At 36.8% G+C, this 17,406-nt stretch overlaps 2 protein-coding genes across 2 annotated transcripts in view; one reads left to right on the top strand and one right to left on the bottom strand.

Annotated features, from left to right (window-relative positions):
- Positions 1 to 1,231: 1,231 nt before the first annotated feature.
- On the bottom strand, positions 1,232 to 8,174 carry LOC149078938 (uncharacterized). Its single transcript, XM_089240467.1, has 9 exons — positions 8,084 to 8,174; positions 6,315 to 6,564; positions 6,008 to 6,189; positions 5,014 to 5,144; positions 4,728 to 4,917; positions 4,284 to 4,364; positions 3,938 to 4,025; positions 3,644 to 3,720; positions 1,232 to 1,465 (listed from the first exon to the last, which is right to left on the bottom strand). Exons 1-9 carry the CDS (start codon positions 8,172 to 8,174, stop codon positions 1,281 to 1,283), a joined length of 1,275 nt encoding a protein of 424 aa, XP_089096593.1. The 3' UTR covers positions 1,232 to 1,280.
- A 3,044-nt stretch (positions 8,175 to 11,218) lies between these two features.
- Positions 11,219 to 17,406, top strand: part of IleRS (Isoleucyl-tRNA synthetase) — a 37,458-nt gene continuing 31,270 nt past the window's right edge. Inside the window, exons 1-3 of the mRNA XM_089241164.1 lie at positions 11,219 to 11,357; positions 12,538 to 12,680; positions 16,064 to 16,220. Of these exons, the coding sequence (XP_089097290.1) occupies positions 12,562 to 12,680; positions 16,064 to 16,220 (276 nt within the window). The 5' untranslated portion in view covers positions 11,219 to 11,357; positions 12,538 to 12,561. The remainder of the gene's footprint in view (positions 11,358 to 12,537; positions 12,681 to 16,063; positions 16,221 to 17,406) is intronic.

Here is a 17,406-nt window from a genome sequence, read left to right as displayed (position 1 = left end):
CATAAAGTTATAATAACTTCTTAACAATTTTCAATAACTTTTCATTAAAAACCAAATACAGAAGAAATTAATACTTATTTATTGCAAAATTCAAATAATTAAATTACAGTAGAATATCAAGAAAATGTTAACAGAACGAAATTTTAATTTTTCGTGCTGCTTAGGTATGGACAAGAAAAATAATAATTATAGTAGAATTAAGAAAATTCAAACAATACAAAATTACTACTTAAGTGTGAATAGGATCGGATTTAGAGAACCATGATGAACCGACCATAGAGAACTGCAAAATTTTAAATTCTAGAACTTAGAAAGTACGTTTCTTTAAATGCATCATTCTCTTCAGCATCAAATACTGTATAAAATGCAGTTTAATGCATTTTACATACATGACTGATTTGCTCTAAATATCAGTCCAAATGAATCTCAACAAACTTACGTGATGTATAATCATTTTTGATATAAACTTTTTATTTTTATTTTTCGCATCTATTATGATAGATAATCATCAATAACTTATTTCGAAATAAAATAAATATTTTTTTCCTTTTTTTCTTCTAATAGTACACATATAAAATCAAAGATCATTCAGATATCATACCTCTCACCACTGAACTACAGAGAGTATAAATTACGTGTCTTCTATCTTCTCTGATGCTTGTTTTTTTCCTCCCCTAATCGTCTCTCCAGTTCCCTCAAGAACGGAATATCGTCCAATTTCCCACATAAAATCCAAATCAATACGAATTACTTCCACTATCAAAGATCTTGTGAATCATGCATATCTGTTATCAGCAGAATATTAGTTTTCCTTTCTACAATCTGCAACTAATATTTATTATGGTACATCAATCTTGTGTATTATCGATACGGAACAAAACGGAATCGACATTACTTTTTGATATGGCTGTTCAAATAATATATTAATACAACCGATAACTGTTCATGCGTATGCAATACTGATTCAATGAAGGGGAATATTCCAGATGCGTGTAACAACCCAACAAATTATTTTCCATATATATACATAGATGTGCGTATTCAAGTAACCTATAGGACCAAATAGAAAAGTTTTTGGTTCTTTCTTCTTTGATATGATTTATAATAACTTTGTCCAAAACATATACATAATAACTATGAACGTGTATATTCTTTATTACAATAGTAATACGACAAAAAATGAAAATTCCACATTGATATCAGAAACCAATAAATATCAAACTCTTCAAATGCTTAACAAAATGTAAATTTTTATTTCCAGAATTTTCCAATTATAATTCTTAAAATCGATGGGAGTTTCGATACTCGAAATTGACACGCTGAATACGATTTCTCGCCCATATCTTGTTTTTCTGCCTTGGCGGTCTCAAAAAGTAAAAGACGTACAGCAATATGAATATGCCTATCTCTATTATCGTCATTATGCTTGCACCCAGGTAAAGACCTAATGATCCACCAAGCTGACCTACGAAGAGAAGAATAATAAATCATGAAATAAATTATACTTTCGGATAGGAATTTGAGTTCAATTTTTAAAATGATAGACCATACAAAAGTAAGTAATGGTCTGGAAAATTCGCATAGCATTCGTTTTGAATACTAGCCTACGTGCTCATCTCTTTTTGGACAAATACCATATTTCCCTGCGTGCAAACCATGGATTAAACGTTAAAAAACAAAAATTCTTATTCCGGGATATCTACTGCTGTACAAGATTCATTGTGAGACTGGTTATTTGTGTGGAGATGAATTTTCTTCCTTGTAATCTTCATCTCTACAAATAACCAGTCTTTCAATGAATCTTGTATTGATAAGTGGAGAGGACATTTCTACATGCATGCGGCCATATGGTTGGCCTATGTCATTCACGAGCTATTAGTTGATCGTTGACGTCGTCCATGTACGGTGCCTTTCAACATATATACGCTCCAAGGTTGAAACATTCTGTCTGCTTCCATAGCTTAGATGGTAGAGCACTCATCCGCGAAGCGAGAGACCGGGGTTCGTGTCCCCGTGGGGGCAGTGATGAATTTTCTTCCTTGTAATCTTCATCTCCACACAAATAACCAGTCTCTCAATGAATCTTGTATTGACAAGTGGAGAGGACATTTCTATATCTACTGCTGTGTCTTATATACAGGATGATTTCTTAATCCCCCCCCCCTGCCACATTTTATTGGCTAACCGTTGATCCTAGAGGTATACTCCTACTTAGATTATCCAAATAAAGGGTAGTCCTCAGATATGTGATTCATGTTGCAAAAGTTTTATAGTTATTAAAATAAATAAATATGCATTAATACGGACACCCTATCCTCAATTTCAAACCCAATGTACAAAGTTGTTGCCCTATCTTTCCTGAGGCCAACAAAAAAAATCATGTTTCCTAGTGCAATATTTGCAGAGATATTTGAATTGAAAAATCGGAGGAAAGTAAGGAAAGAACAGCATAAATAAGAGAAAGAAGCGTTGTCCGTTAGTATTTGCTGTTCCTTCCCAACTTTTTCCTCCAATTTTTTAATTCTATGTATAATATCTCTGCGAATATTGCACTTAGAAACGCGGAAATTTTTTTTTGTCGGCCTCAGAAAAGAAAGGGCAACAATTTTGAGCATTTTTGGTTTGAAATTGAGGACGAGTTTCCGTATAAAAAGATTTTTTTAAAATTTTAATAACTATACAATTCTTTTCAACATGAATGATTCATCTCAGTTCTACATGATATTTATATACTTTTTCTAACTGGAAGTATGCCTCTAGGACAGAGCCGGAATGGGGGGGAGGGTGACTACCCTGGGCGGAAAAGTTTAGGGGTAATAGTTTTAGGCGGGAACAAAGAACACCGTTATAGAAGTATCGAATTTTAAAGTTGTGGGGACGGCAAAATAATGTTTGTATCGGTACAAAAAATCCTAGTTACGGATCAACGGTTCGCCAGTAAAATGCGGCAAAAAAGGAAAATTAAGTAATCACCGTGTATGTATCTCTGCAGCTTTGCTGAAATTGATAAAAATAAATATTTTAAAAATTAATTTTTTAAAAATATTTGTTAAAGAGCTATAGAAGATAGATAAATGTTAAAACAAAACAGAATTGGCATTTTTGATTTCGAAAACGTGACAAGCAAACTCTTCCATTTTTTAACATTTCTTCATTGGTGAATGAAATTTGCAAAGGTGAACTATATGCCACTGCAGTCTACATACGCAAGAAATTACGGAACATCAGATATTTTATTTTATTTATTTTTAAATTCATAAATTTTGTACACCTTGTGATTTTCTTCATCATAGGCGTAATAAAAGCACCAGAATATTTTGCGCATTAAACAATTAGTTTTTTTTTATTGTTTTATATACTACTACTACTAAACCCCCATATGCACCTCGTCCATATTCCTCCATAGAATTTATGCATTAAGTATATGTTGGAATGTGCGTGTATGCGTGTGTTGTGAACGTAACGTGAAGTTTGTTTTTCCGTAATGCTTGTTATAGTACTGACATATACCACTTGCTTTTCAAACAATGAGTGGAGTGTAATGATTGAATATTTGTACCGTTGTAGGCCTATTGCTCTATACGGCGAGACTTTTTAACGGAGAGAGATATGTGTTTTATATTCTATACTTGTATGTACTTACTCAGTAAATCAGTAGTCTTTACCCTATATTGTTGTTTCAGAGTGAATTCCTGTCCGTTGAAACGATATATCAGCCTGCTGCTTGAAAAGATGAAATTGAAAGGAAAGAGATATATAAAATAATTTTAGGAACTTTAGTGAAATTTGAAATTATTTTTAAAAAAAAATCCATCTACTGTAGCATACATATGATACACAAGATCTAAAAATAAACTTGATCTCCATCCGAATAAAATAGAGCCTGGTCATGTTCTATTCGCACTGATTTTTATTTATATAAATAGTATCTACTCACGTCATATTTTTGCCACCGAAGCGAGTTCCGGAAGAACCCATATCAAATGTATAATCGAAACAAGGTTCAATACATTGATAAAGAGCACCTGTAGGAGAAGAAATGGAACGAGAAATCCAAATACAGCAGAGTATTTTTCATAACAACACGAAAATAGTATATACGAATTTTAGCGAAAACATTCATTTATAGTAGCATTCATCTATACAATAATTCGATATCACAGTTCATCTCCAGAGGGAAGGCTGATTTTTTTTCTCAAAACGTTTTGCTGGGAATTAGATTAAAACACTAAAACAGTTTAAAGTTATGCTAAAATAGAATAGAAAAGACTAATACCCTTTACCTTTACCATTCATCGAATTCGGTATGTAACAATCTATTATATCATCAGGAGTGCACACACTCGGCTTTTCATCACCACTTTCTGTCAAGTTATACCACAAGAAGTGATCATACATGAAATGGAGAAAATAAAAAGATAATGTAGATTGTAGGGCAACGTATGCAAGAGTTTATGTGACTTTTCTTGGAAACATTTGCAATTTGTTTCAAACATCTCTACTCGAAACTGGACAGTCATTTTCAACTCAAACTTTCAAGATAAATGGCATAAATTCATGTTTGTTTTCCTTTTTTTTTCAATATGTATTATGTTAATAGTTGTTAAGTACAGGGAATAGATCAACTTTTTTTTTCTTTTTGAAAATTTGTGAACTTTACAATTCGAATAACACTTAGAATGCAATCAATGTTTTCCTGTGACTTTTTACGTTTAAAACAAGATTACCTTCTATTGAATATAGCAGTGGACTGCAGTTACAGAGTTCCTTTGCCATAAAAGAAAGTTGTCTAATGTAGCAGTTTCTCACGGTGTATAGGACTTGAATAGTAGGATTCGGCTCCAGCAATTGCGTTGGCAACGTCGGACATTCCGTTCTGTAACCAAGCCACGTCGAATATAAAGCCAATCGATTCGTCTAGAAAATTTCATGTTATAAAAAGTTTTTAAATACAGTTTCTTTAAAACGATTGTCAATTTAGCAATTCATAAAACTTGAACTCACACTACTTACTACTGTCAGTTTCACTTGGATATCTGTGGAACAACCTGGAGCAAGATATTTGACCGTAGCAGAATCGAGCCACTCTGTCCTCATTTTGGGATGTAGACTCGCCACTGTGAATCCTTCTCTCCCGGCATCAGCTAAATAAGAAATAAAAAAATTTTAAATGGTATAGTATAGATGGTTTATTTTAGTAACAAAATAAATACCATAGCGAATACCTCAACCCGTTTGATGACGATATTCAAACGGGTTGAGGTATTCGCAGGGACATTCAAAGCGATATACATTTTTTTTTTAATCAACGACGCAGCATTATAAGTAATGTACGGATACAAAGGTAAAATGTTTGAGTTTTGGTTTTAAAAATGTCAATACGATTTCCTTCAATCACGCATATAACGTTAAAGCAATATGAAAATCTTTCAAAATACGTTTCAATGAAAATCTGATGCAAAAATTGTCCGCATCCGTAGCCTCTTGCAAGTGGAATTTCTGTCGTTTCAGCTCATCACTAAGCTTCGGAAGTCAAGTTCTGCAATTTTTCTGGCTTGTAACACATTTGACATTTATTTTCTCAACATCCGCTAAATAGCAGTCTTTGAAAAACTCTGAATGTGTTGGTTACTGGCTGACAACATGCAAATAAGAGAGAACAGAAGAGTTTCTGCTAACTAAAAAAAGAAACCATTTCACTTCTTCACCAAAACTGCTTCATAAACTACATATTGACTTATCAATTGTTCATGATATAAAACAAGATCACCCTTTCATATTTCATGTAGGACTCGCATTATATGTGTTTTAATTTTATAAAATACATAATTTTCGAATCGGATGATTCTTTTCGAATCACTCTGTATTTCAATCATTGTTCGTTTCACGTATTATAGAAATAAAGAGAACTAGACATTGAATTCGCGCATCTATATCTTTAAATGGTATAGCCAAAATGTCAAATATTTCATTATCGGAAGTTGAACTAAAATTAATGCAAACTAACAGCCATGAGCAGGTGACATCATATCCACTATCAAAGAAAACCCGGCAGGTTCCACCAAACTGTACAATTCTGGCATCACCATATGGAAACAAATGCCGCTCGACGTAAGAACGGGGCGGAAGAACTGGCAGCATGATATGCGTGCAAATCCGAAGAAACAATCGACCAACACGTCTTCACAACTGTAAGAAAATTTTAAGAGCTAATATTTCAAGATTTTTACAGAAATTTGAAGTAAAGAAGGAAAAAATAATCACAATATATACCACGATCGTTACATGAAACTTCAACAAAATTTTCTTAATACCTGATGCTGTTGTTACGAATGAAATACTCTTCCGTAAAGTTGTTGGTCATATTCTTTAATGAATGATAAGCAGCACGACCACTGCCCCATCGCTTACTGAAGTTTTCAGAAAGTATATCAGGTTCAGAACCAAATTCCGGTACAACTTTTTCTATCAGATTCTGCAAACTGCCATCTCTCATTGTATCGAAGGGGTAGCCCAAACTCATGAATCCATACTCCATCATGTCCTGCTCACGGTCGTCGCCATCTGAAAAAAAGGCGTAGAAAATTGCATCATATGGGTCTTCGAAAATATGCGTAGAATTAATCCGCTCTATCATCATGGGAAAGTTCAAGAACATTTTAGAGAAGCCAACCCTAAAAAAAACAGCAGGAACTCCGTAATCCGGACTCTCATAATCAGGAAACATTTGTAAGGGTGTTTTTTCTAAAAGATCTTTAATGATTTTTTAAATCCAAAATCAGTTTTTTTTTTAAACTCCTCTTTCTTGTTTGAAAGACAACAACTAGAAGATATCTTTAAAATATTCTGATTTGAGGCAGGGAATTCGCCTCTGAACTGCAACCCATGGATGAGTATGGATGTTACTATAAATGCGATAAATCTGGTTATTATGTAGATTCATCTGTTAGTGTGCATAACGACCGGTAGGAATCCGGATATTCATGCGTAATAACCGATTTACCACATTTGCCGTAGCATGGACATTCTGTGATCCCCGCAATTTTACTACAAGAGCACTTCTCCAAGCAAAACCTTTGTCAATCACGGTAAGAATGCAAAATATGAAAGATGCTGATTTGTAGAGTTGGGCAAGCTTGAGAAATTGTTACCTTCAAAAAACTTCATAAAATGCATACTGGCATAATGTAGGGAAAGGGTGCTCAATCTTCAGGAGACTGCGGGCCACTTCATTAGTTTAAAAACGCCATCGCGGACACTTATGACGCATGAGTGATGATGAATGATGCGGAACTGTGTTATGCAGGTAACTTAAAGTGATGTGGCAACTGTGCCGCGGATAACTTAAGTGATGTGGCAACTGTGCCGCGGATAACTTAAGTGATGTGGCAACTGTGTCGCGGATAACTTGAGTGATGTATAAATATACTGCGGGTCGATCACGTGATGTGGAACTGTGCCGCGGATCACTCAAGTGATCGGTGAATATGTCACGGGTCTCTTAAGTGATCTGAAAATTTGCCGCGGGTCACTTGAATGATCTCTAAATGTGACACTTGGTTCATTTTTAAAAAATTGGATTTGCGAATCCTTGGTTGAGCATGTATGATATAGGGCATATAACTCCTCCAGTTTAAAAAAAACCGCGGTGATGCCAAAATCGATGGTCCTACCGAACGCGAAATTAATGAAACTTGGGAATTAAGTGAAACTTGATCCAATATCGGGAATTCGCCAGGTTCCAAGGAATCCGGATTAGAGAGTTTCTGCTGTACTGCAACGAATTTTGACCATTTTTTGGATCATGGAATTAAAAGCACGGATGAAGATATCACTATCAACCTCCCATATACAAAAATAATACCTGTTTTCCACGGAGGCAACCTGCAAATGACAACTCGTGGGCTCTCTGGAAAATGAGGTATATTCGCACTCCCTTGGCTAGAAAATTTGCTCGATATCTTTATATAGAAAGGGTCGTGAGTTTGCTTGACGAGGTTCATGACGCTGTTGATGACGCATAAGAAACATGTGAAAATCAGAAGTTTCCACAATAACGACGTGAAACAGTTCGAGTTCTCACCAAAAATGTAAGACGCTCCGTGCATCGAAGATCGCTTCGCAAAACGCTTCTTAAGAGCTCTAAGTTCTTTGCTGTCACCAAGCAAACCCATCCTGTCTACGAGCTTAGATCTTTAGGTCTTGCAATCAATGTGTATAGGTATCACTCTTGCTTAATGTTGTGATAATCATTCTTTCTCTCTACGGATTCTGTTTTTGTTATCGAAATAATCGTGAACTGAAGGAAAGTGTCTTTTTTCAGTAACATTTTGATTATTTATAGTTGAGAGTAAAGAAATTTCACACCTGTTTATCGTTTTTGGGACGAACCAAGATTTTAATACTACAAGCTTGAAATATCGAGTCCAGCTATCGGGATCGATCGATCATTGCGCCAGGAGGTGGAGCAATTATTTGACTTATCTATCCGTTTCCGGTTTTCGGTGGATCAATTCACACTGTGGGTGATTTTTTATTCGTCTAAGAGGGAAAACGAATGTGTGCATGAAGGTAAAAGAAAACCTCGTCGTTATAATCACGTTTCGTAATATGTCACTACCGTATATGTAGAAACCAGGTAACGCCGGACAGTTCCAGCTTCATCCGCATTAGAATAATTCTTTTCCTTTTCTGTACCTTGATTGGAAACATCACTGTGAAAAACATAATCCGATATAAATCCGTTTTAGTAAAATTGCTCTATTTATTCCCATTCTAAATGTTCATACAGGTTCATAGGCACCGGAACCTGGGGAATGAGGATATTTCACCAGGCCCTAATAATTAATGAATATATAATACAGTACACTCCACCTCCTCTCCTACATAGGGCTCGAGTTCTGTTTATACGGGTTTACTGGCAACTTTCAGCCCCTCAATGTTTTCGTCATGTCAGTGTCTTTGGATGGCAAGTTTACTTTTCATTTATTCAAAATTACGAGGGGGGGACACCAAAATGCATACAGTAGAACCTCTCGATAACGGGCACCCTTCGCCCGAATATTCTGTCTCCTAACGAGGAGTATCCATTAAAGGATAGTAAAATGCATTGAGGCCCGTTTACATACTTCAAAATAAAGCTCGTTAACGGGAGGTGTCCGCCAATGAAGAGTGTTATGGGAGATTCCACTGTACTTGAACTAAGTGACAAAATCAGTTTTCTCGTTTCCACTTGCGGCCCTCCGTGGAGCTATGAATCAGAGTATTATTCCTACCTCCACGGGACGAGACCGTTCAAATCAGCTTTCCCCTCTTATTATAATTTGAACAAAAAAGTATGAGGATGGCGCAGGGCGGCCTTAGGGCTGGAGCTTTATTAGCGCCACCCTTGGGGGAGGCCCTGTGGGGGGGGGGCCTATAATTGTTTCACTAACATAAATAAATTAGACAATATATATAATAAAGTCAGATTCATAATAAAAACTAATTCCTCTAACCAAAACAAAATTGAGTGCCACGCATTATCTATAAGACAAAACTATATTTACAGAATAATAAAATTTGTTATAGCAAATGAAGAATGGTGTTAATAAGGAATCAAAACAGATCATCAACTAGATTAAGTATTGAATATCAAGTGCCAAAAACAAATAAAACTCTGTTCTTTCTCTCTCTCTCTCTCAAAAAAGTTTTAGTTACACTGCTCCAAAAATATTAAATAAATATCAAACTGCTAATCATACTAATAAGAGATTGAATTATGTTTTTGGTTTCGCGAAGAGTATAGTTTTTGAAACACTAATACAATAGAATTTGTATGGAAAAAAACTTTTCTTTCCACTTTTATAGTACGTGTGTTTAATTTTTGTGCATAGAAATATTTATCAAAAATATGTATATTTTCAACAATTTGCATGATCACTAATCATCAAAATTCGAAGAGGTAATACAATGAAAAGTATATAACTATTTTAATTTGCCATTTTTCGACACAATTTTTTTGTGGCATATTATAAAAATTCAATTATCGTGCGTGTACACGTGTATAATGATTACTGTTGATGGTAATACAACGATAAGCAAGGTTGCTTTGAAAAATAAAAATTTAATATAAAGTATTTTGACCTTCTGGAAGGACAAGCAGTCCCTTGAGGGTCACAAAGTGGTTGTATATGTATGCGGTGCCTCAAGGAGATGGCTGATAGGTATGCAGTCTGATAACATACCTATGAAGGGGCAAGGCATAGCCGTAATCAACAGTCAGTCGGAGGGTTTTTTGTCACGGGGGGGGGCAAATCTAACGGCCCCCATAAGAACAACTTATTACTCCAGCCCTAGGGCCCAGCACAAATCTAACTATTTGCATATTTTTACATCACTACTAAACCAGCAATGCACCTTGTCCATATTCGTATGCGGAACTGCTAACGAATTGGTACGTGTTGGCATGTGTGTGTGGTGAACCTTCCGTGAAGTGGGAACGTGGCGACGGTGGGGTCCTCGCAATGCGAGTCCGTCACCATGACCACTCGGCCACCACAGTGGCTATGGGCGCGGCTGCAGGATGTGGGCATCATGACTAATTTTGATGATTTTTGTAACTAACGGTATATGTTTTTCCCCCTAAAGTTTTCCGGCACCTCAAGATTGCTGTCCGGGGGTAATTAACCCCCCCCCCCCACACACACACACACAGATCCAGCCCGGAGCATAAAATACTTGGGTTTCTTTTTTGGGGGGAGGGGGTTTTTAAACCCTGTGAAAAGGTTCGAATAACTTGCATGAATTCTCTGCAATCTTGTGAAAGAAATCGTTACAACTTTCGGACAATTTAAACTTGGCGCTGTATGTGTTTTTCGATTTTTTTCCACACATGGAAATTTCTTTTCCTCGAATAAAGGAACTCGTGCTGGCATCTCTTAGGCAGAAAACATCTAAATATAATACCCGTGCTGCCATCTATCTAATGAATATTAGTTAGCCATTTCCTCGGCAGAGAGCAGCAGCTGCATTATTATTATTATTATATAATAATTTTTTTTCCGGTTTGGTTAACTCAAAACCATTTACGATTTTATCGTAAAGTCTTTAAATACTTACGAACTTTAATGAGCAGAGATTCAGAGCAGAGCACTTTTTTCATGTGCGATGATCAAAACTAGATACTTAATAAATTGAAATATATATTTCTGAACATTAAAAAAAAAACCATTATTTCAAATTTTCATTATAAGACATTTTATTCCTTAGTGTATTTTTTCTCTCGTAAAATGTAAGAAGTTTACAAGTTCGGTAATGGCATCAACCAACGAATTTGTGTAGTGGACTCCGGTGGAAGAGCCAGATAGATTTTGCGGGTAATTTATTGTAATTAAATTAATGTAATTGCTGAGAAATATCTATATAATCCCCCCATTAATAACTTTGAAACTAGTAATGGTAAAAATTAAAATTTTATAACAATTGCAATTATGGGATAAGAATAATAACATTAGTTTCGTTTAAATGTCAATTATTTAGCTTCTTGCATCAGAAATTACCACGTGGAAATTACAAGGGAAATTTAGTTTTGTTTTCATCCACACACGTTTGTCATGTTATTTTTAGATTTTACATGTGGGTTATATTGGAGTAAAGCTGATGCGATCGGTTTGAAATGTTGCAAATCATTGCAATCTGGGCCTGATTGCCATTCACTGGCATTTTTTCCCCTTTGGGCCCCAGAAAATTGCATCAGCCGGTATTCAATGATGAACTGAACATCTTCGACCACAGTCACATAGGCCCCTCTCCCTCTTGAAATGCATGATCCATCTGAAGAGCATCTTGGGCTCATGCATATGTTGACCCAGAGCCTCACAAACAAGATGTGGCTGAAATTTTTGAGAATTCGCCAGGTAAATGGCCTCAGTACAACCACTTGCCTTGGAGGCCAATGATGCTCCCAAGACAGCCATCGGGCAAAGTGTTTTTTCTGAAGCCCCCATACTTGGTGAGACATTTGCTTTTGAAATTTTTAACCAGCTTCATCTTCATGAGACCTTTTTATCTACGCGAGGTGCCTGGGTGGGGCTCTGTGCGTTAAGATAGCACTGTCAAAATGTTTGCTTTGCCCAGGACCTCGTTACGTTAAAGTCAGGCCCTGATTGCGTTATCATCAAAAGATTGAAGGAACAGTATTGTTGATCGTTATAAGTATTATTCAAGATTCAATCCCTGTAAAGGATTGGTAATTCTTGTCAAATGGTTTCATACATTAATGCTGTACATATGTCAATTTGGGATCCATTTTAGTGTTTTCCGTTTGTGCTAAGGGATTTTTAAAAAAGTGTATTTCCAGGCCTACTGGTTTCGATAAAAATATGCAATGAAACCTCATCACAACAAAGAGTATTTTTTCAACTCTGGTTTGCTATCGCCTGTAGTCTGATAGTAAGCCAGTCTGAGATTTTGAAACTGTTACTCTAATGTCTCTTTTTTTACATATATTTTTCTCAAAATTGTTGATTCGCAGAAAAATTTTTTTCTTATATATAGTTCAGAATTAGTATTTCACACATTATGGCTCAACCAGTCCCAGAGCACATTGATTTTCCTAAAGAGGAGGAAAAGATTTCAAAACTGTGGAAAGACATACAAGCATTTAAAACTAGTTTGAAGCAGTCAAAAGGAAAACCAAGGTTTGTATAAGTTGTTATGTCGTACAATTAAAATTCAGTTGTAAATTTCATGAAAACGAGCTCAGAAATAACAAAATTGTACCAGGGAAGTAAAAAATTGGTTAATGATGTGGTTATATAAGTGTGATTTGCTTTGAATGTTATATTTTTAATTATATCTTATATCATATTTCCCCCCACCCCCGCATTAGCCAACATGCCATGAAACCCGAGGGACACCAGCAGCTTTCGGAATGTTGGGTCTGGTATGCTTCTGGCATGCTAGAAAAGCAAGGTTCAATAAAGAACACAATATGCATTTAGCCAATTCAATGGATTTTCAGAATAAAGCTATTTAAGAATTTTCTAGAATCTGTGACCTAGAATTTCCCAGCGTGCGGGTGGAATATGGTAGCTGGTTTACAGGGTTGGGCAAATCGCAAAAAAAAAAAAATCTGGGTGCCAGAAAAAATTTTTACCCTAACAAAATGGTCTAAAATAATTCTTTTGACATTTTCAGGGCACAGTGACCCGCTTTCATGCTGGCAAATATACTGCTATAAATTCTAAATATTTTGTGCTGCTCTCAGCCTGCAATGTAGTATCATCCTATGATGTCTGATGTGAAAAGAGCTTAGACAATTTTGCCCGTTGCTCTAGCACCAAGTAGTATAACATGAATTGTGGTTCATGTAGATGTAAAGAAGTAACATACTGTAGAGATTTCCCAGGGGTTTTGCAACAGTGTTGGGAATGGAAGGTATGGTAACTGTTACCATTTTGCCGAACCCCTGTATATGGGATATTATAGTATAACTGCAACCGATAAAGGTCATATCTAAATAAATTTTTAAGAGGCTGCTCCTGTCTCCGATACCCCTTTTCAGGGCCGTCATTTCAACTTTTTCCAGGGGGGGGGGGGGGGCAAAGCACATGTACTCAATGTATGTATATACACTGAAGAGCCAAAAAAAACTGGTACACCTGCCTAATATCGTGTAGGGTCCCCGCGAGCACACAGAAGTACCGCAACACGACGTGGCATGGACTCGACTAGTGTCTGAAGTAGTGCTGGAGGTAATTGACACCATGAATCCTGCAGGACTGTCCATAAATCCGTAGGAGTAAGAGGGGGGTGGAGATCTCTTCTGAACAGCATATTGCAAGGCATCCCAGATATGTTCAATAATGTTCGTGTCTGGGGATTTAGGTGGCCAGCGGAAGTGTCTAAAGTCAGAAGAGTGTTCCTGGAGCCACTTTGTAGCAATTCTGGACGTGTGGGGTGTCGCATTGTCCTGCTGAAATTGTCCAAGTCCGTCGGAATGGACATGAATGGGTGCAGGTGATCAGACAGGGTGCTTACGTACCTGTCACCTGTCAGAGTCGTATCTAAATGTATCAGGGGTCCCATATCACGTCAACTGCACATGCCCCATACCATCACAGAGCCTCCACCAGCTTGAACAGTCCCCTGTTGACGTGTAGGGTCCATGGATTCATGGAGTTGTCTCCGAAAGCCCATATCGATGTTTCGTTGAATGGTTCGCACGCTGACACTTGTTGATGGCCCAGCATTGAAATCTGCAGCAATTTGCGGAAGGGTTGCACGTCTATCACGTTTAATGATTCTCGTCAGTCGTCGTTGGTCCCGTTCTTGCATGATCTTTTTCCGGCCGCAGCGATGTCGTAGATTTAGTTTTTTACCGGATTCCCGATATTAACGGTACACTCGTGAAATGGTCGTACGTGAAAATCCAAATTTCATCGCTACCTCGGAGATGCTACAAGATATATGTCCCATCTCTCGTGCACCGACTATAACACCACGTTCAAACTCACTTAAATCTCAATAACCTGCCATTGTAGCAGCAGTAACCGATCTAACAACTATGCCAGACACTTGTTGTGTTATATAGGCATTGCCGACCGCAGCGCCGTACTCTGATTGGTTCCATATCTCTTTATTTCCATACGCATGCCTTACCAGTTTTTTTAACCGACTATAACACCACGTTCAAACTCACTTAAATCTCAATAACCTGCCATTGTAGCAGCAGTAACCGATCTAACAACTATGCCAGACACTTGTTGTGTTATATAGGCATTGCCGACCGCAGCGCCGTACTCTGATTGGTTCCATATCTCTTTATTTTCATACGCATGCCTTACCAGTTTTTTTGGCTCTTCAGTTTATATATTTGTATATATATATATACCATTTTTAGTGTATTTTCAAAAGCCGGGGAGCCCCCCCCCCCCCAAATGAGGGGATGCTCACCAAAGTAGTTCCTTCTTGGGATAGAGAAGGTGGGGCATCGTCCCACATAGTGAAGTGGAGCTTTGTCTTCTCCACATACAGGACAAATAGGTGAATCTGCATAGCTACAGTTGTGTAGATGTTTCGCTATGTTAGCATGACCAGTGATGATCTGTTTAACCTACTCCACCAAACACCAACTCTGGCCATATCGCTATATTGCAATTTACTGCCATTAGTGAGGTGGGTTGGAAGTGAAGAAGCTGTCTATCAGTGGTTGCCTCAAGTTCATTAGGGAAAATCTCTTATCTATATCCTCCCTTGGGTTCGAACCTTGGACCCAGACAACAACCTTCACGATGGTAGACGACCATCTTACCACCATGCCACTCGGGCACGATCTGTATAACCTGTCGAATCTGTTTTCTATTCAGTGAAATAAGTTTTTTGGCAATATTTGGTTGGGTTCCCAAAGCCAGCTGGCCTGTCTGCAGTTCCATTGCCAATAGTGTATATTTTTTTATCCATTGTTTGACATCTTTTATGGTTGACATCGAAACAGGGTAGGAAGGTTCTGGTCCAGATAGCTTCACGTTCACTGCCTCTTTGGCTATCTGGTCTGCAAGTTCATTTCCGTGGAAATTTACATATCCAGGAACCCAGTAGAAGTTGATGTTGCTGCTAAGTTATTCAACATATCAGTGCAGTAGTTGACACACAGTTGAAACTTGAAAAAGTTGTCGAGCCATTAATGCTGTTTAGCTATCAGAAAAATGATTTGTTTGTTATGATACCATATGGTAGTACATGATCTACTCTAGAAATGCGAAAGATTGCTCCAGCCCCTGCAAAAAATTTAGTAAGTACACAAAAAAATTGTAGGTGGCAAATACCAATTTTTTAGCCGCCATGGCAACCTGATGTATGGAATCAGTCCAGCCTTGTAATAAGGCAATAATCTAATAACATTTTTTTTTTTCTTTTGTTGCTGTGCCAACCAGGTATTCGTCAATCCCTGGTCAATACAATACATCAATAAAACATTTGTACCAACTATAGAGTCATATACTGTGTAAAAACATTTTCCATTACAAATACCTCGTTTACACCTAAAACACAATTCATTATTGCTTGTTTTCTCGTGCAGGTATGTTTTTTATGATGGACCTCCTTTTGCCACTGGATTGCCCCATTACGGTCATATTTTAGCTGGAACTATCAAAGACATTGTGACACGATTCGCTCATCAATCAGGATTCCACGTTGAAAGGAGATTTGGATGGGATTGTCATGGTTTACCAGTGGTAAGACTTCAATTAATTTCATTGTTTTCTTGTGCAGGTATGTTTTTTATGATGGACCTCATTTTGTCACAGGATTGTCCCATTACGGTCATTTTTTAACTAGAACTATCAAAGATATTCTGGCAAGGTTTGTGCATCAATCGGGATACCATGTTGAAAGAAGATTCGGATGGGATTATCATGGTTTACCAGTAGTGGGACTCCATAAAAACCAAAGCATTAATGTTCTACATAATCTGCAAAGCTTGTTTATGTCCTGTTATGTTTGGTAGTGGTGTCACTATTTGCCTCTATTCTAACTCGCCTGGGTCCCAGGAATTCAATTCTGTGAAACACTAGGGGGCTCCTTACTCATTAAACGTGTACATCAGATCAAGGGGGGGGGGAATATGAGTTTTTTTTGTCACCTGTGGGTAACATTAATTTTTCTGATCTCTTCCTGTTCTAATCTGATTTTGTTGATCATCCATTCCCAAATTTTGTTTCTATTGCCTGCTTGTAAATACATCTCCATGTCAAATGCATGTGTACTTCCCTCTTGTGACAACCTCAAGCTGAAATGAAGCAACAAACAACAGGGGGTGCAAGAGCAAAATAGCAAAATAAAATTCGTGGATTCCTGTGCTCCTGCGTAAAAAATGATAAAAAAGCAAGGGAATTAAGAAATGTCGTTTAGCTGCTTTTGTCACACTATGTAGTTTCAAGGTGGACGTTGAAAGCATGTCAGTAGTATCTTCACTGTGAAAAAAAAATCTGAGATCAAAAATATCTCCATAATCATTAATAGTTAGTTCTCAACATATTTTAAAATGTTATTGATCAAATGGAAACAAGTAATATATAATTTCCATAAATTTTCCATAGATATTTTTTATGCACACGGTTAATCAAACTGAAAATGATTTATATTTTATTATATTATGAATTTATAATTTTGCACTAATTTATCATTCAACGTGTGCGTGAGTGAGAAAATGTGTTTGAATGGTCTGAATAAAACATCTTGTTGTGTTGGTTACTATAAAAAATCAACAACCTTCATTTGCTAATTTTTTGTATATACCATCAATATTTCCCACACTGGGTCGTGCCAAATGTATGCTGGTTTCTTTTATGTCAATAATTATGTTGATATTAGTATTTATCGTTATTTCATTTGTTCTTATAATTTTGCAATTTATACATA

The sequence above is a fragment of the Pholcus phalangioides genome, unplaced genomic scaffold, assembly GCF_987345545.1.
Source record: "Pholcus phalangioides strain wild (caught in Gottingen) unplaced genomic scaffold, Ppha-v1.0 ptg000013l_1, whole genome shotgun sequence".
NCBI lineage: Eukaryota > Metazoa > Arthropoda > Arachnida > Araneae > Pholcidae > Pholcus > Pholcus phalangioides.
This window is presented reverse-complemented; position numbering and strand designations above follow the sequence as displayed.

Coding starts and splice junctions, on each gene's coding strand:
- LOC149078938 (XM_089240467.1), bottom strand. CDS start 8,174: ATGGGTTTGCTTGGTGACAGCAAAGAACTTAGAGCTCTTAAGAAGCGT. Junction 6,565..8,083: donor CGGAGCGTCTTACATTTTTG/GTGAGAACTCGA, acceptor CCTTTTTTTCAG/ATGGCGACGACCGTGAGCAG. Junction 5,145..6,007: donor GATGTCACCTGCTCATGGCT/GTTAGTTTGCAT, acceptor TTTCTTATTTAG/CTGATGCCGGGAGAGAAGGA.